The sequence below is a fragment of the Nerophis ophidion genome, linkage group LG06, assembly GCF_033978795.1.
Source record: "Nerophis ophidion isolate RoL-2023_Sa linkage group LG06, RoL_Noph_v1.0, whole genome shotgun sequence".
Lineage (NCBI taxonomy): Eukaryota > Metazoa > Chordata > Actinopteri > Syngnathiformes > Syngnathidae > Nerophis > Nerophis ophidion.
This window is the reverse complement of record NC_084616.1, coordinates 28,052,654-28,079,521: the sequence shown is the minus strand read 5'-3', so window position 1 is coordinate 28,079,521 and position 26,868 is coordinate 28,052,654. Positions and strand designations below refer to the sequence as shown.

The 26,868-nt window shown below is 37.4% G+C and overlaps 1 protein-coding gene across 4 annotated transcripts in view; it reads right to left on the bottom strand.

The window, feature by feature from the left end:
• Positions 1 to 26,868, bottom strand: part of scube3 (signal peptide, CUB domain, EGF-like 3) — a 269,267-nt gene that overhangs the window by 48,973 nt on the left and 193,426 nt on the right. For 2 of the 4 annotated variants that reach the window (XM_061903267.1, XM_061903266.1), the window contains exons 7-8: positions 24,103 to 24,175; positions 5,678 to 5,794 (exon numbers count right to left, since the gene is read on the bottom strand). In XM_061903267.1, coding sequence (XP_061759251.1) covers positions 5,678 to 5,794; positions 24,103 to 24,175 — 190 coding nt within the window. The remainder of the gene's footprint in view (positions 1 to 5,677; positions 5,795 to 24,102; positions 24,176 to 26,868) is intronic. The other 2 variants (XM_061903268.1, XM_061903269.1) reach the window with 2 other exon arrangements.

Sequence of the window (26,868 nt, the reverse complement as noted above, 5' to 3'; positions counted from 1 at the left end):
CAGCGGAGACCCCGGACTGTTGAACAACTGAAGCTCTACATAAAACAAGAATGGGAAAGAATTCCACTTTCAAAGCTTCAACAATAAGTTTCCTCAGTTCCCAAACGTTTGTGGTGTGGTTAAAAGAAAAGGTGATGTAACACAGTGGTGAACATGCCCTTTCCCAACTATTTTGGCACGTGTTGTAGCCATGCAATTCTAAGTTAATTATTATTTGCAAAAAAAAAACATAAGTTTATGAGTTTGAACATCAAATATCTTGTCTTTGTAGTACATTCAACTGAAATTGGGTTGAAAATGATTTGCCATCATTGTATTCCGTTTATATTTACCATAACACAATTTCCCAACTCATATAGAAACGGGGTTTGTATTTAGCTCATTCACGTAAGAGACTAGACATATAAGATGTCATGGGATTTAGCAATTAGGATTGACAGATTGTTTGGTAAACGTATAGCATGTTCTATATGATATAGTTATTTGAATGACTCTTACCATAATATGTTACGTTAACATACCAGGCACCTTCTCAGTTGGTTATTTATGCGTCATATAACGTACACTTATTCAGCCTGTTGTTCACTATTCTTAATTTATTTTAAATTGCCTTTCAAATGTCCCACTGGGTGTGAGTTGTCCTTGCCCTTATGTGGGCCTACCGAGGATGTCGTAGTGGTTTGTGCAGCCCTTTGAGACACTAGTGATTTAGGGCTATATAAGTAAACATTGATTGATTGCTATTTTTGGTGTTGGGTTTTATCAAATAAATTTCCCCCAAAAATGCGACTTATACTCCACTGCGACTTATATATGTATTTTTCCTTCTTTAGTATGCATTTTCGGCAGGTGCGACTTATACTCCGGAGCGACTTATACTCCGGAAAATGCGGTAATTGTGATTTCCCTGTCAGCATGAAAGTTTAAAATGAGCATATATTAATGCAGTACGAAAAAGAATGTTTTAATGTAGACACATAGAATCATCATACTGCTGTGATTTATGCATCAAGGGTTAATTCAAGGCTAAGGCAAAATATTGAGATATATATCGTGTATCGTGACATGGCCTAAAAATACCGAAATATTAATAAAAGGCCATATCGCCAAGCCCTAATTCAAAGCCAATACCAAACCGATATATCATATGTCCATTCTCGCCTGGAATAGTTTTCTGCCTTGGCACCGATTCTGGCACTGGATTCAGTCCTGCATCATAGTTCCAAACAAGCCGTTGGGCTCCAGTGGGAGTTTCCATCATCTGGTGAAATAAAAGTATCCGAAATGGAACAAAAGAATCCTGTCCTGTCCTCGTTCCATTCTGTTTTCCGGTCTTCAGAAGTGGCCGGCAGGCAGCAAGCCAACATCTTCCCGCGCCAGAGCTGCCTGAGTTTATTTTCCTGTTCTTTCCTCTAAAATCAAACTAATACCGAAAAATAGACTTTTATTAGAGTTGTTAGGGTGCCATTGCAGGCTGTAGGAAGTGGAATGATTTCAAACCATGCTTTTTTTGGACACTGTCTTCTATCTATCTTTCAGTAGAATATTTGTTTCCTCAGTATCCTGATATAATGCTTGTTTTATTATATTACGGTTAACATAAATAGGACTATCAGGCTGCTCGAGTTGAGGGACTTTTTGCCCTGGAACGCTGGTAACAAAATTGCTGAACACACTTTTTGGAAAAAAGGACAAACAGTTTTAGTTCAAACAATCCAAATTGAAACTTTAAAGTAGATTTTTAAAGTCAGATTAGTCAAATTTGTGAATTTGGATTTCTCCTAAATAATAACAGGTTGTTAAAATTTAAACTAAACTGAAGGGGAATTACATTTTTGAGGAAATTTTGCCTTTTGCTCACAAACATTATGAAAGACATGACGACAGATGTATTTTTTCATTTTAATGCATTCTAACTCGTAAATAAGCATAAATAAAAGTCCGCTTACAAAGGAGCAAATGGGAGGTCCTCTATTCCGCCCATAAATCCCAATTAAAAAATACCTTCAAAACCCGCCAGAAATATTCTATTTACATTTTCTGACTTGAATGTTAACCAAGTATATTGTACTATTGTTATTAATAGTACAATATATTATTAATAATGCAGAAAAACTATTTATAGTGGTGCCGTAATCACTAATTTGTGTGCCTATGTTAACATCACCGAGTGGTGAATGATGCTTCCTCGCATCCTTGCGTGTGGAAGTTTATTGTATATAAATCATGTCTCTCACCTGGATACTAGAAGGATGTGGACGTAATCCGACAAGTTGGTACACTTTGACAGGATATGGCGAGAATGACACAAAAAGACGCTTTTCTTTGCGAGGATTATGAGTCATTCCTTATTCAAACTGAAATATATGAACATCCTAGTAGTGGGCATCCTAATGACATCAGACCATTTACAGTAAGTGATGTTTTAATATGTGTGTTGCCTCTCATAAATAGTAATAATCAGTGATGTTGTCAAAAAAAAAAGCCAACGTTTTTTAAATTAATGCGCCGCCTATGCTTAAAATGATAAAAAATACGTAAAAATTAAATGTTTATTTGAAATGTGCCTGGTACTACAATACATATATACTTACGGTACATTATGTGTATCAAACATCAATGGAGGTGTTTGGATGTTTTTAGAAGCACTTTATAGGCAGAATAGAGCAACTTTTATGGGCTCCATTGTAAACAAACTTTTGATCACATGTATTTACTAGTTAGAATGCATTAAAAAAAAAAAAAAACAGATGTGTGCTTCTCTTACATAAGGATAGTGATTGATAGTCAAAATAAAAAAAAGTGCAGTTCCCCTTAAATAAAGAGCCCAATATACCAGTATAGCTCCGTTGGTAGAGCGGCCGTGCTAGCAACTTGAGGGTTGCAGGTTCGATCCCCGCTTCCTCCATTCTAGTCACTGCTGTTGTGTCCTTGGGCAAGACACTTTACCCACCTGCTCCCAGTGCCACCCACACTGGTTTAAATGTAACTTAGATATTGGGTTTATGTACAGCGCTTTGAGTCACTAGAGAAAAGCGCTATATAAATATAATACACTTCACTTCACAAAAATGCAATGTTATCATCAGAATGTAATCCTTGATTTTTTTATTTTTTTTTAATCTTTACTTGAATGCACGATTGCATTTATTTGATCAAAACCTGGCAACAGTCAAGCTAAAGTCCAGTCAGGGTGTATTTTAAAGTCCGAGTTGTTATTATGTTTAATCAGAATTGTTACCATGTTTAATTATGTCAATACTTCCATGCTTACATATTTGAAGTTACATATTCATATCTTGCACAATATTTCATACATAGAAACATTTAAGGCTTGATTTACTAAGATACTAATACCACACATTAAACAACTAGTGCAATCTATGAAATAGTGTGTACTATTTGTGGGCATGTTGCTTGTGATCTACTAAGACTGTGTTTACAATTCAAAACTGGTGCAGACCACCTTATTTAAATGAGGTTTTTGCGTGTACAATACGGGGCATTACCACAAACACACCCGATCATTTACTGCATGTTCATGTTAACATGCTCCACCTGTGGCATTTGCTGTGTTGCATGCAGGAGACATCTACCACTTTTTGGGGAAATTGTAAAATGATTGTAACATGTAAAATAAAAATCACTTTTTTTACCCCTTTTTTTTCTGCACAGAAGGTACACTCATGGTCGAGACGCTGCATTTACTTGCGATAAAGACAGAAAAAAATGCATACTTCAAGAATAATTTTTACTATTGAAGCTATGTTAATAAAGTATATGTATTGTAAACTTTTGTCAAGGCTAGAACCACAATTATTCATGTTTCGATGGGAAACCAAAAATTAATAAAAGCAACAGTATCAATGATAATATAATATCAACAGTTGTTTTTTAGGTAACACTTTAGTATGGGGAACATATTCTAAGTAACAAAGACTTAATTTAGATGTATTTGGACACTAGGAGAACATATAAGGGTTAGGGTTACTAATAAGCAATAATTCTGAGGTTATTGAGGGGAAAACTCTTAGTTAATGGCTTACTGGTTGTATAATAAGGCCATGAAGAATAAGGCATTAATAAGTACTTAATAATGATGAATTAAGAGCCAATATGTTACTAATTTGCATGTTAATAAGCAAATAATTAATGCTGAATATTAGGGCTGCAAATCTTTGGGTGTCCCATGATTCGATTCAATATCAATTCTTGGGGTCACGATTCGATTATATATCGATTTTTTTGACTCAACACGATTCTCGATTCAAAAACAATATTTTTCCGATTCAAAACGATTCTGTATTCATTCAATACATAGGATTTCAGCAGGATCTACCCCAGTTTAAAAAAGCTTTTATAATTGTAAAGGACAATGTTTTATCAACTGATTGCAATAATGTAAATTTGTTTTAACAATTAAAGTAAAGTTAAAGTACCAATGATTGTCACACACACACTAGGTGTGGCAAAATAATTATCTCCATTTGACTCATCACCCTTGATCACCCCCTGGGAGGTGAGGGGAGCAGTGGGCGCGGGAATCGTTTTTGGTGATTTAACCCCCAATTCCAACCCTTGATGCTGAGTGCCAAGCAGGGAGGCAATGGGTCCCATTTTTATGGTCTTTGGTATTTGAACTCACGACCCACCGATCTCAGGGCGGACACTCTACCCACTAGGCCACAAACCAAAAATATGAGTTATTCTATCTTTGTGAAAACATTGGACACAGTGTGTTGTCAAGCTTATGAGATGTGATGCAAGTGTAAGCCACTGTGACACTATTGTTCTTTTTTTTATTTTTATAAATGTCTAATGATAATGTCAATGAGGGATTTTTAATCACTACTATGCTGAAATTATAACTAATATTGATACTGTTGTTGATAATATTCATTTTTGTTTCACTACTTTTGGTTTGTTCTGTGTCGTGTTTCTGTCTCCTCTCAATTGCTCTGTGTATTGCAGTTCTGAGTGTTGCTGAGTCAGGTTTGGTTTTGGAATTGGATTGCATTGTTATGGTATTGCTGTGTATTGGTTTGTTGGATTGATTAAAATAATAATAATAATAATAATAATAATAAAATAAAATAAAATAAAAATCGATTAAAAAAAAAAAAGACAATCGATTCTGAATCGCACAACATGAGAATCACGATTCACACTCGAATCAATTTTTTCCCACACATTTTAGTGAATATGTTCCCCATACTAAAGTGTTACCATTTTTTAATGTTTACTGTTTTAATCCGACAATCGATTCTTAAAAAGATTGGAAAAAAATATACATGCTGCATATATGTTTATATTTTTAAAATCAATTCTTAAAAAAATGTGAATCGATTCAGAATTTCAATAAACAGCATTAAATAAATGTTCACAATAATGGGTTTAATGTGGCAGTAATAATTGATAAATTGGTCACCAAAAGAGGCTAAGGGGCCTAGCCCAACCACTTTTTTCTATAATTATTTAGTTAAGAGCTGGGTCTCGATACTTTTGTCCATTTAGCAGTAGCTCAGTCTGTAAGGAGTTGGCATGTAGACCAGCCAGAGTTTTACTGCAAATCTAATTATTTACCTTGATGATTACATTGCAGATACAATTTGGTCCAATGAGTCTCGATGTAACATTAAAAGCATGTGTGGAGGCGGAAGTAGGTGTAATGGTTCACCTTTGCAGGTCTTGCGATCTGGCTGCAGAGTAAATCCAACGGGACAGCTGCAGCGAACTCCCGTCACCGAATCGTGACACGTGCTATCGCAGCCACCGTTGTTCACTGCACACGTCTCTGCAGGGAGACAGACAAAGCTCATCAAAAATCAACCGGGCTCTCACCTACTTATCTCTCCTTTTTAAATAGTTGTTTTTGTGTTGAACAAAAGAACAGGAGAAACAAAGAATAAGATTTTGTTGTACAAAGAAACCAAAAAAGAAATGCTGAAAGATGAAATAGAACATACTGGTTAATAATAGTGATAGAGAATTCATGCTATTATGATTAGTGGCAAACCCAGCCCAAATTGGCTTTACATGGTTTCTGAGTTGGCTTTTTGCTTTTGTTGGTTTGTGGATTGCAACAAAAGCTTCCAAGCATATGGGGAACAAAATTATGTGTGGTTAGACTGATTAGAAAAAAGAGCAGACAGGATTGCAGGGTTTCATTGAGACGGAGAAACATCTCACAGATATTCTAAGCAACAATACAGAAAAAACTGCGCGAGTGTGTGCACAAAGCCTTGTACTTCTCTTCCCCAATTCAAAGTCAGTAACAAAAACGTCATCGGTGACATTTACTTGATGTAACTCGTCATCCACTCAACTCCTCATGGCAGCAATTCTAAAAACTGAGGGCAGAAAAAGAAAAGGCCTCACCCTGGCAAGTATATGGCAGCTAACATGTGATGCTAAAGTGGAAACACAGCTGCATCAGGTTCTTTTTAAAAAACGTTTTATTGCGAATCATGATCACACTGGACCAACAGTTAATCTTCTTCATGTAAAAAAAAATAAACAGCCTCTAGGAGCAGTAACAACAAAACTTTCTCGAGAGCAAATTAAAAACATTTCAGCTACACGCCCAAACTGATGCATGCAACCAAAACAGGTGCTTGGCGTGACGTAATTTCATGTTTAATAGCAGTCTCATAGACAACAGATCCAAACAGTACATGTTGTTGCTGAAGGCTCAACATGACACAACAATATATGGTACATAAAATAAACACCTGATGAAAAATGCCTCGGACAGGACAATAACATTCCAATCACTATTATGAAATTGTGGGTTGCCGTGGGTCACATGATAACGAGCAGCATAATGCAGCTTTCTGGGCCCCTAAAGGCCTACTGAAATGAGATTTTCTTATTTAAACGGGGATAGCAGGTCCATTCTACGTGTCATACTTGATCATTTCGCGATATCGCCATATTTTTGCTGAAAGGATTTAGTAGAGAACATCGACGATAAAGTTTGCAACTTTTGGTCGCTAATGAAAAAGCCTTTCCTTTACCGGACGTAGCAGACGATATGCGCGTGACGTCTCCGGTGTGGGGGCTCCTCACATCCTCACATTGTTTATAATGTGAGCCACCAGCAGAAAGCGACAATTTCCCCATTAATTTGAGCGAGGATGAAAAATTTGTGGATGAGGAAAGTTAGAGTGAAGCACTAATAATAAGAAAAAAGAAAAAAAAGAAAATGTGACGGCTCCAGGTGGCGGCAGTGCGAGAGTTTCAGATGTAATTAGACACATTTAATAGGATAATTCTGGAAAATCCCTTTTCTGCTTATTGTGTTAATAGTATTTTAGTGTCATACCTGAAAGTCGGATGGCTGCGGTGAACGCCAAGATCCCAACTGCCTTTTTGAGCTGCAGGTCGCATAAACCACTAAAGTCTCCTGTAAGAGCCGACTTAATATCCCAATTTTCCCATCTAAAAACTTGCTGGTTAATGTAGAGAAACATTTTTGCTTGGCCGCTCTGTGTTAAAGCTTCACAACAAAGAAACACCGGCTGTGTTTCGGTGCTAAAGGCAGCTGCAATCCACCGCTTTCCACCAACAGCATTCTTATTTGACGTCTCCATTATTTATTAAACAAATTGCAAAAGATTCAGCAACACAGACGTCCAAAATACTGTGTAATTGCGCAATGAAAAGAGATGACTTTTAGCCGTAAGTGGTGCTGGGCTAATATGTCCCCTCCAACCTCCAACCAATAACGTCACAAACACGCGTCATCATAAGCGTCATCATTCCGCGACGTTTTCAACAGGAAACTCCGCGGGAAATTTAAAATTTTAATTTAGTAAACTAAACCGGCCGTATTGGCATATGTTGCAATGTTAATATTTCATCATTGATATATAAACTATCAGACTGTGTGGTCGGTAGTAGTGGGTTTCAATAGGCCTCTAACTCATTTTGAAAATGTGTGGGCTGGTAATGTATTGTTTACCCAGCAGAGGCACATTTTTTACTTATGTTTTAAAGAGGACCTTTTATGAGTTCATTTCTTTTCTGACTTACAAATGTTGTTACAATATTGAATACTTGTGTTAAACAATGTCACAGCATCAAACCATAAGGTTCATGCATGTGGGCGTGAGCTTGCACGAAGTTTCGGTTGCCTCTGGACGCTGTGTTTTGCAGTCTTTTTCTAAGATTGTCTATTTTGTCACATCACTTTGGCCTTGTTCACATCGCAGGTCAATTTCCGTTTTATTTTGGCCATATACAACCTATATCAAGATGTCTTTATGTTCCTGCGAACAGTACAATTAATATGTGGACATAAATCGGATATGTATGTGAAGTGTCTTCAATGTGAACGCTCCCGCTCTCAGGTGGCATTCATCCGACCAGAATATCATCAAAAACCGATCAGCGTCATAATTATTCACCAAAATAGACAATTACAAAATATAGTAGTTGACAACAGAGCAGAAAACAGGCAATTTGCCAGCCACTAAATGCACCAGTTAAGGTCATGTTTATTCCGTAAACATTGCAGTGTATGCGTGGTCATGACGTCAAGTCCGCATAGGGGTCAGATTGCATTGACAGTAGAAATAACATTTTTTTTGTAACGTGAACAACCACTTAAAAGATCGGATTTGACAAAAGAATCCGAATGGGACGGCCGACCCTGCAGTGTGAACGTAACCAGTGAGTTGGACGTATTTATTTGGTCATTGTTGGACAAGCTGTGTCGACAAGCCCTCTACCCCTTTGCTGTGCTAGACTGATGCCCTCATCAGTGTTGACAAGCAACCTCAAAACCATGTGTCATTGCGTGTTTAAAAGCCATCACAAACAAATTTCGTACTTTGTAAAAAAAAAAAAAGAAAAGAAAATGAGTTAACTTGGCTTTGAAGGAAGAACAATGTATTTTTCAGCTAGAAAAAAAAAAAGTATATTGCTTCCCAGTAGGCACAGCGGTTGTCTGACAAACACCTACTCGACTTAATCTCTGATCTTAAATTACAAACCACACAACAAGAAACCAACTTGCTGATGGTCTCCTGAGGTGTAAGTGTGGAGCAAAAGCACACTGAGACACCAGCGTGCTACATTTACACAGGAAAGTAATGTGATAAAACAGGATACTCAACAGGGCTATTCCTACTAATATGTTTATTTTTGTCCAAAAAATCCGTAACTAGGACGAAAAAACCCCCAAAATAAACCACTGTTACATTGCAGTGGAAACTCATTGTTCATGGGCATCCAGTACTGACAACATTAAACATTGGGTAACACTTTAGTATGGGGAACACATATTCACTATTAATAAGTTGCCTATTAACATGCAAATTAGTAACAAATTGGCTCTTAACTAGTCATTATTAAGTACTTAATAATGCCTTATTCTGCATGTCCTTATTATACAAACAGTGAGCCATTAACTAACAGTCTTCCCTCAATAATCTCAGAATTATTGCTTATTAGTAATCCTAACCCTTATATGTTCTCTTAGTGTCCAAATAAATCTAAATTGAGTCTTTGTAACTTTAGTGAGGAACTAATTAATGGTGAAAATGTTCCACATACTAAAGTGTTACCAAACATTGTAGTACATTCCTACCTTGAGCAGTCTGCTCTTATAAAAGACTCTTCTTTTGCATCTTACACTATATCATTAAATTAGGGTCCTCTTTCATCTATCAAGACATTACTTTCTTACTTGTATGGCATGTTGTCTATCATTGTTGACTTAAAACTTCTTAATGATCTTTTTTACAGTGTCCAAATGTCAAATGTGCCAAACCCGTCATTAGTAGGGATGTACTGTATATCGTTGATATTTTATCGGTACCGACACCAATATCGATATTCCTTATCGCTAACGGTTTTCATCGGTACTATATGTAATTTGTTCAAAAAAAGATGTGAAAAAATTCAAATGTTTTCTAAGCACAAAAGATTGTACACCAGCAACATCATGACATGACATCTCACAGCAGGGAAGTATTTATCAACACCTGCTTTTTATGTTTTAAAACAAGTCAACTTGTGCAAGGTGCAATGCTATGTCATGTCATCTTGTAAAGCCCACACAAATTCATCACTGTGTTTCTTTAATTAGAATTTACAATCAGTATACTTATCCATCCATTTTCTACTGCTTGTCCCTATTGTTACATTTTAAACTACAATTTGCAAGTCCAATAGGAATCCCGGTAGGAATCCCCCGATGCTAAAGCTTAACTGAAATGCTAATTGGATGTAGAATGACTGTTGGAATCGTTTGAATGTTAACAGTGTTTAATTAACTGATTACTTACTTGATAGTTAATTGTCAGCATGCTTGCCTAACGGCTCTTTGATTATAACAAACCATGATTTATAGATTTAAACATACAAAATTAGCACAAAAAAAAAGCTAGCATAAAAAGTTATCATGCTAACGTTAGCTTAACTTCGTCGGCAGCACCGACTATTACAAACCATGATTTTTAGGTTAGCAAAAAAAACAAAAAACTTTAGCCTTGTAACGTTCTCACAAGTATGCTAACAGTTAACTGCCAGCAAAGTGAGTGGAGTGTGTGGATGTTAGAATGGTTCAAATCTCTGGAGAAATGCATGATCTGGGGAGATTTTATATATTGTCCTTTAATTTTTAATGAGGGGAAATTCCTGGTAATTTGAGGTAACATGCCGGCTTTTGTGCTCAGGGTGAGTTGAGTGTGTGAATGTTGGAATGAATTCTATCGCATGAGAAATATGGGATTTGATTGTTTACTTCCCATTCATTGTCAATGGGGAGAAATTCCGGGAATAGTTCATTTGAATAGAAATTTCCCTGAAATTTGGGGAAAAACAGGAATTTCTAAAAATATAGTTAATACAACAATTGGAATTCATCGAAACGGTTTAAAAATGTTGACATACCAACAGTTTGAATATTATTGTTATTTTGGAATTTGAGGAAAAAAAATAACAACACATTTGTCCCAATTTTGAAGAATAAAATGGATGGATGGATGGGTTTTGAAGGCGGAATGGACGTTTGAAAAATGTGGACTGTGAAAGGCCAAAATAGGACAAAGAAGATGGGCAGCCATTTAAATTTGAAATAAACTTGACATAATCAGAATTACAAACCCCGTTTCCATGAGTTGGGAAATTGTGTTAGATGTAAATATAAATGGAATACAATGATTTGCAAATCCTTTTCAACCCATATTCAATTGAATGCACTACAAAGACAAGATAATTTATGTTCAAACTCATAAGCTTTATTTTTTTTGCACATAATAATTGACTTACAATTTCATGGCTGCAACACGTGCCAAAGTAGTTGGGAAAAGGCATGTTCACCACTGTGTTACATCACCTTTTCTTTCAACAACACTCAATAAACGTTTGGGAACTGAGGAAACTAATTGTTTAAGCTTTGAAAGTGGAATTCTTTCTCATTCATGTTTTATGTAGAGCTTCCGTCGTTCAACAGTCCGGAGTGTCCGCTGTCGTATTTTACGCTTCATAATGCGCCACACATTTTTGATTGGAGACAGGTCTGGACTGCAGGCGGGCCAGGAAAGTACCTGCACTCTTTTTTTACGAAGCCATGCTGTTGTAACTCTTGTCTTGCTGAAATAAGCAGGGGCGTCCATGATAACGTTGCTTGGATGACAACATATGTTGCTCCAAAACCTGTATGGACCTTTCAGCATTAACGGTGCCTTCACAGATGTGTAAGTTACCCATGCCTTGGGCACTAATACACCCCCATTCATCACGGATGCTGGCTTTTGAACTTTGCGCCTATAACAATCCGAATGGTTATTTTCCTCTTTGTTACGGAGGACACCACGTACTCTGTTTCCAAATATAATTTAAAATGCGGACTCGTCAGACCACAGAACACCTTTTCACTTTGCATCAGTCCATCTTAGGTGAGCTCGGGCCCAGCCAAGCTGGCAGCGTTTCAGGAATATTGTTGATAAATGATGATTGATGATTTTACGGACCGTAGATGGTAAAATCCCTAAATTCCTTGCAATAGCTCGTTGACAAATGTTGTTCTAAAACTGTTCGACAATTTGCTCACAAAGTGGTGACCCTCACCCTATGCTTGTTTGTGAATTACTTAGCATTTCATGGAACCTGCTTTTATACCCAATCATGGCACCCACCTGTTTCCAATTAGCCCGCACACCTGTGGGATGTTCCATATAAGTGTTTGATGAGCATTCCTCAACTTTATCAGTATTTATTGCCACCTTTCCCAACTTCTTTGTCACGTGTTGCTGGCATCAAATTCAAAAGTTAATGATTATTTGCAAAAAAAAAAAAAAGCTTATCAGTTTGAACATCAAATATGTTGTCTTTGTAGCATATTCAATTGAATATGGGTTGAAAAGGATTTGTAAATCATTGTATTCCGTTTATATTTACATTTAACACAATTTCCCAACTCCTATGGAAACGGGGTTTGTAGTTTCACAAATCCATCTGGGAAAGACTTAAAGACATCCATCCATCCATCCATTTCCTACCGCTTATTCTCTTTGGGGTCGTGGGGGGCGCTGGTGCCTAAAGACAGTAGGGCAGTTTGTCCGTCACATTATTTTGGGTCCAAAAGATCAAAAGGCAAATAGTTAAGTGGCTGTTTGTACCTTTTTTTTAAATGTCTATGTTTTTCACAATTACTTAAGTATATTGGATAAAAAAGGTTTGTCTTCCAGAGGTAAGAGTCTATCTAGCGTTCAGACTTGTCACTCAGCCCTGTTCGTATACACACGTACACACCCAGGGAACGCATGCACACACACAAAAGCAATCCCAGAGAAGCAACGAAGAAGTCATGTTGCTATGATAGAATATCATATGATGTTGATATGAATATATACATTGATAGCTAACATTAGACCATGTCCACACAAACTCAGATACTTAATAAACGCATTTTAATCTGTGCGTTTAAGCCTCTTGTCCACACACAAACGCATACTTTTTTCCTTAAAAACACAGACTTTTGCAAATGCTGGCTAAGTGTACATGGCACAAACGGAGACTTGTACCACTCTGATGACGTCACGGCTCTGCACTGTCATTTTCCAAGCTCAACAACACAGCCTTGCTGCCTTTCAACACTCTATAAGAGGACTTACTGTATCCATCCATCCATTTCCTATTATGAACGCAAACATGCTGCTATTTTCACTCAACATTGACAATAAAAGACGCATCCAAATGGTCTTTGCGATAATAGTCAGCTGTTTTGGATAGGATTGCTGTCGGACCTCCACCTGATGGGACAACTTTGACAAGCAAGACTTGTTCCTTGTGTCATACGAAAGGTGCAACATTATTTCCTGTTTTTAAGACTTATTTAACAACAGATCATGACGTAACTCACGTGTGTTGGATCCAAAGCGAGCAAAAACACTTTATTTAAACGGGGATAGCAGGTCCATTCTATGTATCATACTTGATCATTTTGTGATATTGCCATATTTTTGCTGAAACGATTTAGTAGAGAATATTGACGATAAAGTTTGCAACTTTTGGTCGCTAACAGAAAAGCCCTGCCTTTACCGGAAGTCGCAGACGATGACGTCACCCGTTGATGGCTCTTCACATCCTCACAATGTTTTTAATGGGAGCCTCCAAAAAAGAGCTATTTGGACCGAGAAAACGACAATTTCCCCATTAATTTGAGCGAGGATGAAAGATTTGTGTTTGAGGGTATTGGTAACGACGGACTAGAAAAAAAAAAAAAGGAATCTGATGTTTTTAGAGACATTTACTAGGATAATTCTGGGAAATCTCTTATCTTTCTATTGTGTTGCTAGTGTTTTAGTGAGTTTAATAGTACCTAAAAATCAGAAGGGTGTATCCACTGGTGTCTTGAGGCCAGTTCTCCTGTCCAAAAGCAAAACCCAGTAACTCAATTTTTGTCAAAACTGAGCTGATAATAATTTTGGAGTTCCTAGGTCATATGCTTTACATTAGTGTATCCGATATTGTAATTTGTTCCGTAAGTAAGCTGTTACGCGCATGGCAGGACCTAGCAACTACCACATGACCGCATAGATACAACAGAAAAACCTAGTATCTCAAGGTACCAAACGGAGCTTCTTTGTGAGTCGCCTTATTGTCTTTAATGAGACATTTGCACGGATGGGGGCCGACGGTCAACCTGATTATGTGATATTATGGCACGAGGGGATATTTGGAAGATTGGCCCAGGACGTTGCAAGCACCTTCATTAAATGTATTGTTCTTGATTTTTCGCCTTGCATACTCTTTTGGGCAGATAACTGTGGAGGTCAAAATAAAAACTGGACGCTGTACACGGCTCTTGCCCAATGTGCTAACGCAGAATGGGGCCCACCCGAGATTGTGATAAAATATCTGGAGAAAGGGCACACATTCATGAGAGCAGATTCAATCCATGGCTCAATCGGCAAGAAAATGAAAGCTCAAGAAAACATCTATACGTTTGATGACTTTGTAGATCTTTGTAAGACAGCATCAAGATAGATTGGTTTTCCTTTGTTTTCTCAAAATCAGCTAGAAGTGAGTTACTACGTTTTGCCTTTGGACGGGAGAGTGTCTGATGGAAGTCGACGGCAGCTGTACGGACGGCACAAGCTCAGCTGATCTCCGGTAAGTGGCGACTTTTTACCACAAATTTTCTCACCGAAAACTGCTGGTTGACATTTGGTCGGGATCCATGTTCGCTTGACCGCTCTGATCCGTAGTAAAGTTACACCTCCGGGAATTTTAAACAAGGAATCACCGTGTGTTTGTGTGGCTAAAGGCTTAGGCTTCCCAACTCCATCTTTCTACTTTGACTTCTCCATTAATAATTGAACAAATTGCAAAATATTCAGCAACACAGATGTCCAAAATACTGTGTAATTATGCGGTTAAAGCAGACGACTTTTAGCTGTGTGTGTGCGCAGCGCTAATATTTCCGAACAGTCTGTGCTGTCACGCGCATACATCATCATTCCGCGACGTTTTCAACAGGACACTTCGCGGGAAATTTAAATTTACAATTTAGTAAACTAAAAAGGCCGTATTGGCATGTGTTGCAATGTTAATATTTCATCATTGATATATAAACTATCAGACTGCGTGGTCGGTAGTAGTGGGTTTCAGTAAGCCTTTAAATATAACATTGCACATGTAATATATCACTATTTTGAGGATTAAATGTGTTATAATTGCACGACAGTTTTGCAGCGGCACCTGCACATTCGTGCACTTTAGGCACTTAACTAGTCAAGTGGTTTCCTTGGCTCTTTTTTAGTGTGTGCTGATATTAGAAATAATGTACACTACACTGCACATGTAATTAATCACCGTGTTGCTGATTAAAAATGTAATAATTCCATGAGTGTTGGGTGTCAGCAGTACAGGCGGTTATGCGCGCTTTAAACACAAAAAAATGGTTCACAATGTTCCCCGGGCTCTGTTTGCGTGCAGGTTGTCTTTAAAGATGATGTACATTCACTGTATGTCTGGTATAGTGTTGTCCCGATACCAATATTTTGTTACCGATAAAAAAAAGTTATTTCAATACTTTTTGGTACTTTTCCAAATAAAGGGGACCACAAAAAATTGGGTTATTGGCTTTATTTTAACAAAAAATCTTACAGTACATTAAACATATGTTTCTTATTGCTGCGAGTTTGTCCTTAAATAAAATAGTGAACATACAAGACAACTTGTCTTTCATTAATAAGTAAACAAACAAAGGCTCCTAATTAGTGTGCTGACGTATGCAGTAACATATTGAGTCATTTTCAATTCTATCATTTTGTCAACATTATTAAGGACAAGTGGTAGAAAATTAGTTATTAATCCACTTGTTCATTTACTGTTAATATCTGCTTACTTTCTCGTTTAACATGTTCTATCTACACTTCTGTTAAAATGTAATAATCATTTATTCTTCTGTTGTTTGATACTAAACATTAGTTTTGGATGATACCACAAATGTGGGTATCAATCCGATACCAAGTCGCTACAGGATCATACATTGGTCATATTCAAAGTCCTCATGTGTCCAGGGACATATTTCCTGAGTTTATAAACTTAATATACAGTATATGTTCTTTTTTAAACAAAAGAAGTTGTTTTGATGCCAAAAAATATTGACGTAATCAAAGTAGTATCGACTTAAGTTAAAATTAAATGTTAAAGTCCCAACGATTGTCACACACACACACACAAGGTGTGGTGATATTTGTCCTCTGCATTTGACCCATCCCCATGTTCAACCCCTGGGAGGTGAGGGGAGCAGTGAGCAGGAATTATTTGGTGATTTAATCCCAAATTTCAACCATTGATGCTGTGTGCCAAGCAAAGAGGCAATGGGTCCAAGTTTAATAGTCTTTGGGATGAATCAGTCTCAGGGTGGACCATACTTTTCAGAGGCGGTATAGTACCGAATATGATTCATTAGTATTGCGGTACTATACTAATACTGGTATACCGTACAACCCTCGTCTGGTTTATCAAAATAAACATTTCAATAACAGAGGTGTAATGGTACCAAGTCAGCTGTGGCTGCTTTTCCAGGCTCCTAATTGGACCAAATGTGTGCGTTTGTGTGTAGACATAGTCGGTTTTGAAACTACAATCGTGTGGATGAAGATCAGTTTAACCCCGAATATGCATTTTTTAAACTATCCGTTTTGGCTTGAATTGCTAAACTTTGTTAAATTGTCATCGTTAGTTGACAACAAACAAAGCTATGTTGCGTGTGGTTTAGTTTACATCGGAAGAGGGCAGAAAATAATGCTTACAACACTTTGGAAAGTTAACAGCCCCTTTTACAACTTCTATTTCTACTAATTTGAGTACAACTATAGCGACAGGGATATAACAATAGATGTTGGTTAATAATAAACCGTGGTAAAACTCCCAAAGGTTAGTGTTACCATTTTAAATAAAAAATGATAGGCAAAACCATAAATGATTACCACACTTTATTAATTTTAACTAATTTACTGAATAATCAAGCTGGTGCCAGCTCGCAATTTATTTATTTGTGCACATTGAACCTACAGTCTGTGCACTTTGAGTAGAGAGTGATCAATCTGCACTCGGAAGTGAACTCACGTGACGTCACATAAACTGGAAGTAAAGTGCCAACATTCATTTTTTTCTTTAGCATTATAAATACACTAAAACCTTTACAAATGAAAATGCAAGAAAATATATTCAAACACTCAAATAAATATGACATGGCTCTTAAAGAGCTGGAACAATATTGAATGTTTCTTCTGCCAAGAAAGTAGTTTGTGTATTCATCTTTTTTTTTTCTTTTTTTTAATAAAACTTGGTTAAAAGAAGTGAACATATAAGTACTTTTGGAGCACATTCAACAATACCTCGATGATAATGAAAACCTTCATAATTTGGGTCATAATAACCGTGATATCTGGAATTTTCATATAAATACATCCCTAACTCCCTCTTAAAGGGGAACTGCCTATCTTTCAAAATTGTTATGTAAGACAGGAACACAGATGTATTTTTTGTAATACATTGTAACTTGTAAATAAATATAAATACAAGTCAAAGCCCAATAGAGCTAAAGCAGTGGTTCCTAACCTTGTTGGAGGTACCGAACCCCATCAGTTTCATATGCGTATTCACCGAACCCTTCTTTTGTGAAAAATTATTATTTTAATTATTTTCATGTTCAAGAAAAACTTATCTTTTTTTACCGGTGCACAAAATGAACCATGCATGAACATCACCTTGTTCAAAGAACAAAACCAACACAGTTCATGAACTCACAACAAATTACACACCTTAAACACATTAACATGAATTGATTAACGTGGGCCCCGATTAAAACAAGTTGAAAAACTTATTTGGGTGTTAATATTTAGTGGTCAATTGTACGGAATATGTACTGCACTATGTAAACTGTACTATTTCGTATAATGTATTCTCTTTCTTTGCAATCTGCTAGTAAAAGTTTCAAATCGATCAATCAAACCACCTACAAATCAGATGGAAAATTAGAGGGAAAATTGTTTGGGGGTATCCATAATACGCTGATAGGGAGAACTTTTTATTTACACGATAAGCCGACTCACCGAACCCAGGTTAAGAACCACTGAGCTAAAGGGAGGCTCTCTTTTCGGTCCATAAAGCCCTTTAAATAACCGTCCAAAAAACGGCAACGATACGCCATTTACTTTTTGTGCCTTGAATACAAACCAAGTATTGGCGATATTGTTATTGTAAGCGCTAACGCAGGTGAACTATTTATGCCAGTTCCGTGATCAAAGGAAGCTAACTAGCTTTTGTGGCTATGTTGACATCATCGGCTGGTGAGCTGCCTCGGAGCTGGTGAAGATTTGTTCTAGATAAGAAAAAAATGCCTCTTACCTTGATAGTAGAAGGATGAAGACATAATCCGAAGTTGTTCAACTTTGGCATTTAATTTAGACTAGGAATGGCGAGAACGACACGTAAAGGCGCTTGGTTTCACCTGCTTTTTCTATGTGAGGATTATGAGTCCATTAAACGCTGTTATATCAACATTCCATCAGTTGGCATCCCAGTAACAAGAGACATTGTACAGTAAGTGATGTTTTATTACGTTTGTTGGCTCTTATAAGGGACGGCGTGGCAAAGTTGGTGGAGTGGCTGTGCCAATAATCTGAGGGTTACTGGTTACTGGTTCAATCCCCACCTTCTACTATCCTAGTCACGCCTGTTGTGTCCTTGGGCAGGACACTTCACCCTTGCTCCTGATGGGTCCTGGTGAGCACCTTGCATGGCAGCTCCGGCCGTTAGTGTGTGAATGTGTGTGTGAATGGGCGAATGTGGAAATACTGTCAAAGGGCTTCGGGCTCCTTAAAAAGGGGTAGAAAAGCGCTATACAAGTACAAACCATTTACCATTTACCATCTCATGATGGCTGCAGTGAGCAGTAGTAATCAGTGACATTGTCAAATGAAAAAGCGAACGTTATGATACTTTATTGAAATTAACGTGTTTTCCTATAAATGGCAATATATAAACATCCTAGTAATGACAGCAGACGTTGTACAGTAAGTGATGCTTTATTATGTTTGTTGGCTCCCATAAAGTGCATGCTTTGAATGACCAAAACACGTACATATTAAATGTATTCATGAATGTGCCAGTTACTCCATTACATATATATTTAGGTGTTTGGATATTTGTTAAGCGTTTTATAGCCAGATTAAAGCATCTCCCATAGGTTCCATTGTAAGCAGAGTTCTGGGTGACAATGCAAAAATAATAAAAACATATGCACGTGTGCTTGCCTCACATAACTATTGTGAAGTATGGCCAAAAAAAGTGTAATAAATTAAAGTTAAAGTGAAAGTACCAATAATAAATTAAGTCAGTAAGGGCATTAATCTTCTTTAAGAAAGAACTGCACTTTTTATGTAATTTAGCATATCTTTAACAATCATAGTATGACGACAGATGTTATTTTTTTATTTTGTCATTCTAAATAAAAAAAAAGCGTTTAAAACGCTGCTTACAATGGAGAGTATGGGAACCACGCAGTTCCGCCTACAAAGCCATTAAAAAAAAACATCCAAACACAGCTATTGAGGTTTTATATACCTGATGTCATATCAGGGCATTCAACCTATCACATTTGGACTGTTTGGTTCATCTGAAAAGACGTTTTGCCTCTCAACTGAGGAGGCTTCATCAGTTCATACTCACAGACTTAGATCGGTCAGATCTAGTCTAGCAGCTGGTGCTAATCGATTGAATGCCCTGAGATAACAATGACCTGGATGAATGAGAACATTTATAGACATACATGATGTAAGTATATATAATGTAGTAACGGGCATATTTAAAATAACATTTAATATTTACGTATTTTGATCATTTCAAACATACTTAATTTAAAAGATGCACCATGACGTTTGCTTTTTTTTTAATTCATCACTGATTAATACTTACTGCAGACTTTATGAGAGCCAACAAACATATTAAAGCATCACTTACTGTCCAATGTCTGCTGTCATTAGGACGCTGACTGCCAAGATGTTCATATATTCCCATTTATGTGAAAAATGTCTCCTACTCCTTACAAAGAAACGAGGTGGGGGACTAAGCATCTCTTCATGTCGTCATCGCCAGTTTCGGGTCCTATATGGCTGTCAAAGTGAACCAACTTATCGGAATATCTACTCAGACTTCTTCTGTGCAGGTGATATACATGATTTATGATATATAGTAAACAAGGAAACGAGAAAGCAGTAGACTACTCGATAATGTAAACATTAGGCACACAAGCTTGTGATGTAAATAGTTGTGAACTTGTGCGCTCTAAATAGCTTGTCTGTTTTAGCGCTTATAATAACAATATTACTAATACTTGGTCAATGTATAAGTCAAAAATTGTAAATGGAGTATCGTTGGCGCTTTTGTAATGGTTATTTTATTTTATTGACGTTTATTTAATATTTACAATGCATTAAAACAAATCCGTCGTCGTGTCTTTCATAATGATTGTGAACGAAAGGCAAAATTCCAAAAAGTGCAGTTCCCCTTTAAAAGAAAAAAATGTCTCGCAGTTTTGATTTGAACTTCAAGCTAAGCTGCTATCTTGATCTCTTTAAACATTACTCATTTTATATCATTTACACAGGAACCATTTTCACAAATACTGATAAAAACAGCAGTATTTTAGAGTTGGAAAAAAAAAATTTCTAAGTCCAAACCCTAAAGCATGTCAATAATAATTAATAGCTTAATAATTTGCTTGGTAAGGCTACAACATTGAGGGCTTACACTTTGTGCTGTAATGAAACAATTATTCAACTCAAATTCTCAACGGAAAAATACATACACAGGGTTGAGCATTAAAAGTCAAAAACACATTTCTGTATACATAAATTAGAGCTGTCAAACTATTCCGATTTGTAATCAGAATAATCACAGGGTTGCTCTGGATTAATTGTGATTACTCCCAATTGAATGTCATTAATTTTCTTAATGATATTAATCATGTTTCATTTTGCATGAGCAAAGAGAGACAAAAAAGGGAATATACAGTATATGCACTTAAAGGGCACTTGTGATGAATTTCATCTTTTCTGACGAATAAATGTTGTTGGATACTCGTGTTAAACAGCATCAAATCTTAGGGTACATGCATTTTGAAGTAGGGCTTTCACACAGGCTTGGACTCCTCTGTTCACAGGTTTTTTTGGGGGTGTATTGTTTTTAAGAGTGGGGAATGAGTGACGTCACACATTGGCGGACGCACTTATGAAGTCATAATTGGACATTGAGTCGGAAAGCCTCCTCAACCACTGCTGAGCTTACACAGGAAGACCGTTGCTGCTTGAACGTCTCTGTATGTTACTTTTCCTTTCATGCCTTCCCGCCTGCTCTATGTCTACAAAATAAATACTATATATTATATATATGTCTGTGTTTATTTACCTGCGACATTTGGGCCCTGATGAAATTGAATGAGTCGATAAACTCCGACATAACGAGACAGATATTTTACGACTTGAGGAAACACAAGAAAAGCTAAGATAAAGTACTATTTTCATCTCATCTTGGCATGCGACATGCAGTAACATAAATGCGGGGAAAAGCAGCTCTGTATCAATTGAAGAATGTGCAAGTGTACCTAATGTTGTAACCAGGTGAATATATACACTGTTTTGAACATGTCTGATAAAAAAATATAGCGGTGATGTATGTCTTCAAGATATTTTTAAGAAGTGTACATTTTCAAAATATGAAATGATAATTTTGAAGAGGGTGGGGAGTGGTTTCATTTGCAATCTGGGAATGCCTCCACAAACGAACATCTTGCAGACACATGCACAAGTAGGTTATAAATGTGACTGTAAAACACAATTCATGCTGATTCACACCAAAGTATATTCAATCCATATTATCTAGACCACAAGGACGTGTCTTAAATGTAAATTAAAATCATATAGGTGGCCTTTTGATGTATTTATTAAACACATTTTTATGTCATATCGATGTTAACAAAAACATTTCTATTTTTCTAAAAATAACATTAATCCACATTAATGTGTATCCGCTACTTTTTTGATGTTATTCATTTGGTATTTTAGTGCCTCAGTGAAAAGAAAACTCCTTCTTGCAGAATGTGCGTAATACTATATGTTGACAGACTGTTTTGTCATGTTTTTGTTCTCAAATTTCCCATTAAAAAGGTCCAACATGCTGTTTAGGGTCTTACATGTTGACTTGTTTGGTTGTGAAGCATGTCAGTAGAGGAACAACTGCCCATTTACGCAAATACGACAGTAACAACACTTGGACAAAATGTGTTGCCAAAGACCTTTTTAGGATTTTTGAGTGATTTTTTGCTGCGGATGGATTAATTGCAATACTTTCTTAAACTACATCAAAAATAATGGTGGATTCATTGACAGTAATTTGTCAATTCTGACAGCCTTAAAAGTATTTTGTTGCGCACACCTATATGGCAGTGACAGCCAGCATTTCACAGTTTCAGTTGCAGCTACATATGAATGGGAATCATTTAAATTATTATTTTTTTCTCTTTTAATTTAAAATCTCCAATGTGATTGTGAATGGTTTGTTTTTATGTTCCCTGTGATAAGCTGGTGGCCAGTAGAGAGTGTAATCTGCTTCTCGCGCGAAAACCGCTGGGATAGACTCCAGCTTGAAGCGAATATAATTGCAAAACGGCAGGTACATAATACAGAGTAAGTTCAATGCATATTGTGTGGTGACTTTTTACATACATCATTTGAATTTATTCTATACACCTAATTTACATGATCGAGAAATGATTTGAATTGGCTAGCAATCGTCAGATTGTGACACAGCAAACGGCACAAAGCGAAGTAGTGACATAATGCGACTAATGGTTTGTTAGTGTTTGTAATATATTTGAAGACACCAATGAAGGAGTTTTTGTGGTCATTGCACTGTTCCACGAGCCAGTCGCTAAAAAAAAAACCTACAATTTAAAAGTATATGTTCGTATAGTGGGCAGCACGGTGGCACAGTGCATGTGCCTCACAATACAAAGGTCCTGAGTAGTCCTGAGTGGAGTTTGCATGTTCTCCCCATGACTGCGTGGGTTCCCGGCTTCCTCCCACCTTCAAAAACATGCACCTGGGGATAGGTTGATTGGCAACACTAAATTGTCCCTAGTGTGTGAATGTTGTCTGTCTATCTGTGTTGGCCCTGTGATGAGGTGGCAACTTATCCAGGGTGTACCCCACCTTCCGCCCGAATGTAGCTGAGATAGGCTCCAGCACCGCCCGCGACCCCACAAGGGACAAGCGGTAGAACATGGATGGATGTTCGTATAGTTTGGTTATTATTAATAGTGTTGTTTCATTGCGTTAACCTGCATGTCAAACAAGTCATTCAAAGTGTCTCATTGGCGTTGAGTCTTACTAGTATGCTACATACAGTATAGCTTACGGACATACACATAAAGATCCCGATAGGTAATTTCTCCTTTATTGAAACTCAATCGCGTGACAAAAAAAGTGAGTACATTTTATTACTTTTTATTTTCAATATCGTGCTAACTCTGCTTTTACTGCTCCTCATTCCCTGTGTACTTTTGTAAACACTGATGTGTTCTATTTAGTTTCGGCACCAATCATGGAGTCATTATTGGCTCCCTCACCAAAGCAAGGCCAAAAGTTCAAAATGTGCAAGCTTCATTTCCCCTCAGATCGCTCATATCAAAACAAAGAAACAAAGGAACCAAGTCTTTAAAGCCATCACAGTTAAACCGATGAGCTTTCTGTGCTTGGCAAACCACCCCGAGTGAGCAAACAAATCACATATACTTCAAGTTGGGTGATTTTCATTATCTCTTGATGTAGTTCTTACAGCTTGTTGGAGGAACCATGTTTGCAGCTGTGTTTTGAAAAGGTGCGGTTTGACACAGGCAGCAGTTGTTATTGAAAGGGCATTCACAGAGGAAAGAGGAAGGTAGAAGAGGTCAAGGGTCATATGGATGATGCCCCCAGTGGGTGTGGAAGGGCCTTATCAGTGTCTGCAAGGGTAGCCTCCACTACTCGCCACACCCACGTACCCCCAGAGAGAGGAGTTGGAGGAACACATATTTACCATTAGGGAACAGCTGTGGGGCTGCCTGGGACTGGACACTCCTCTCCCCTGCATGCACACGCACACCCACGCCCACACACACATTGCAAAAACACCACTTTAGTCCTGTGTTACACTTGCACTTTGCAGCATTCTTGTGTTTCATAAATCATCTGGGCTTCACAGCACCAACAAAGAAGTAACATGACGAGGAGGGATTACGTCTCCTGACCTGTCTATTAATACAAGAGGTGAAAATGACATGACAGAAAGACATAAGGCATGTTGCAAATGAAAAAAACCCGCTAAAAAACAGCCTTTTACCGGCAACGACAGCACACAAAAAAGCTGTGATGTTTCGGCAAATTTTAAGAGTAAACATCTTCTTGTTAAGCTCAAAAAAAAAAAAGAAGGTGACATCTCAAGGCAAAAGTGTTACCTCCCAGCATGCATCTCATGCAAATAAATGTTCCACACACTGCAGAAAAAGCGCAGTTTAGTTGTGGTTTGTGTCTGAGGTGCTGGGAAGTGTGAGTACTGAGAGGGTGGACAGACAGAGCGAGGGGTGGTTAGTGCTGCAAGCTGAAAGAAATGGCGACTCCTGCGTTTTATGCTCTTTTATAGTCCAAATGATTTGATTTTATTGTAATGATGTCAACGCTGCCAGCTTCCACGAAAACACCACTTTTAATTGGCTTTTAATTCAATATCAAGGTCCCGTTCTGTCCTTATCCGTGAGAAATTGCTGCAGGTAAAAATAGGACACTTGTATATTGGCTGTTGAGCGTTCCGGATCATCAGAGCTGGGACGCAGAAGAACACGCAGCGCAGCAGGGCGGGTGGAAGCTACTATATTGACCACAGTGGAAAAAGTACACACTCCACTGCCGAATAACGCAGCCACAACGCAAACACGCTCGGCGGAATTTAGGGGTCAGTTGTTCTTATTTGTTGTTTTTAGGATAAACTTGCTGTGATATGAATTGTTTTGAGCTTTCTTCCATAATATTTCGGATGTGAGTCATGACAACCTGCATATAGTGGCCACTTTGACTTAGATTAACTGAAATATTATACTTCTGGCCCTGCGATGAGCTGGCGACTTGTCCAGGGTGTACGCCACCTTCTGCCCGATTGTAGCTGAGATAGGCACCAGCGCCCCCCGCGACCCCAAAGGGAGTAAGCGGTAGGAAATGGATGGATGGATTCTACTTCTGTTTTGTATCTATACGGTGATTTCTTATGTACACTGAAATGTAATCATAGGATATTGTATATTATTAGTATTTGCTACTGTAGCTCATCACACTGATGGATTTTTTTAATGATATTTTGTTTGAGGTAGACAATTTTTAACATCCAGGGACAAAAAAAATTAAAGTAGCCTTATGACTAATTCTGGTGCATTTACAGTAATGTCTATCAATGTACACTGTCCTTGTCAAATGAATGATTAATTAATGAAATGTTGCTGTTTTCCCACTATAGACAGGTTTGGTGTGAAATTATATATTTTTCAAACCAGATAAATCACACTTTTAAATTTGGATTAATCACAGTAAATTCGAAAAAAGGACCCCAATATTTGAACACAAATGCAATTTCATTGTCAGGATGTCATACTGGAAAAGTATTATACTATAAAGCAGTACATTTTTTTGCTGAAAAACCTCAGAATAAACACTGACTGTACTTTAAATAAAACTGTTATCAAGTTTGTGTACACATAATGTAGTGCATTCAAGTAAAACATAAACAAATGCTCCTGAAATACATTTGTGTCCACATTATAGTTTTTTTTTCAGGTTAATTTAAATGACGCATGCAAGTAATAACCTGAGTTTAATCGTGATTAATCCAAATTTAAAAGTGTAATTAGTGGATTAACAAACGATAATAATTTGACAGCACTCATATATTGGCAATATAGTGTAAGTAAAGTCATGGTAGTTTTGGTTAAAAAGTTACTTAAACACAAACGCCCACATATCAAGATATTGATCAACCCCACAAAGCATGCACGTCCAATAATAGCCTCCACCTTCTCAATATGCAACCTCCAGAATCAAGTACTGTTAGTAGCCAGGGGGAAAAGGGCACATATGCCAGCATGAATGTAAGGACCACCTAAAATGAGAGCACAATGTGTTTACGTTACGGGCAATATGCGTGAGCTTACATGCACGTGATATATGCATGCTGGATATGTGCTTTAGTGTTTGTGAGGTTATTTGTAGAACTTTCCAATTGTATTTGTTCGTGAGTACATGAGTGTGTGTGTACGCGTGTGTGTGTGTGTGTGTGTGTCTGTCTGTACGTGTGTTTGTCCGCGCAACAATGTGTGGCCAACTCTTTAGATGACTGAACTTTTAAGCATGTCTGCATCTGCCTGCTATTTGTGAATGTTTATGATTTGCCAACAGCGTGAACATTTCCACATGATGGGCGCTCCTTTTTGACATCTGAACCTGCATGGTACACAGACATTTTATGAAAAAATAAACCTGCCGTTGACTGTTTCAATCAAACATCCGATTGTGGCGTTTGAATGGGAGACTGAGCAAATATTTCATATGTGTGAGCGTGTGCGTGCGTGCGTGCGTGTGTGCGTGCGTGTGTGTGTGTGAGTGAGAACGGTGCACTTTCCTTTTTTAACACACCCAGCTGACTTTAAAGCACACACACACAATGGCTACACAAAAGGTTAAGCCATAAAAAAATCAGGAACAATTCCATGCAAAAAAAAAAATATTGCATTTTTACAAAATGGATGAAGAGACACCACCA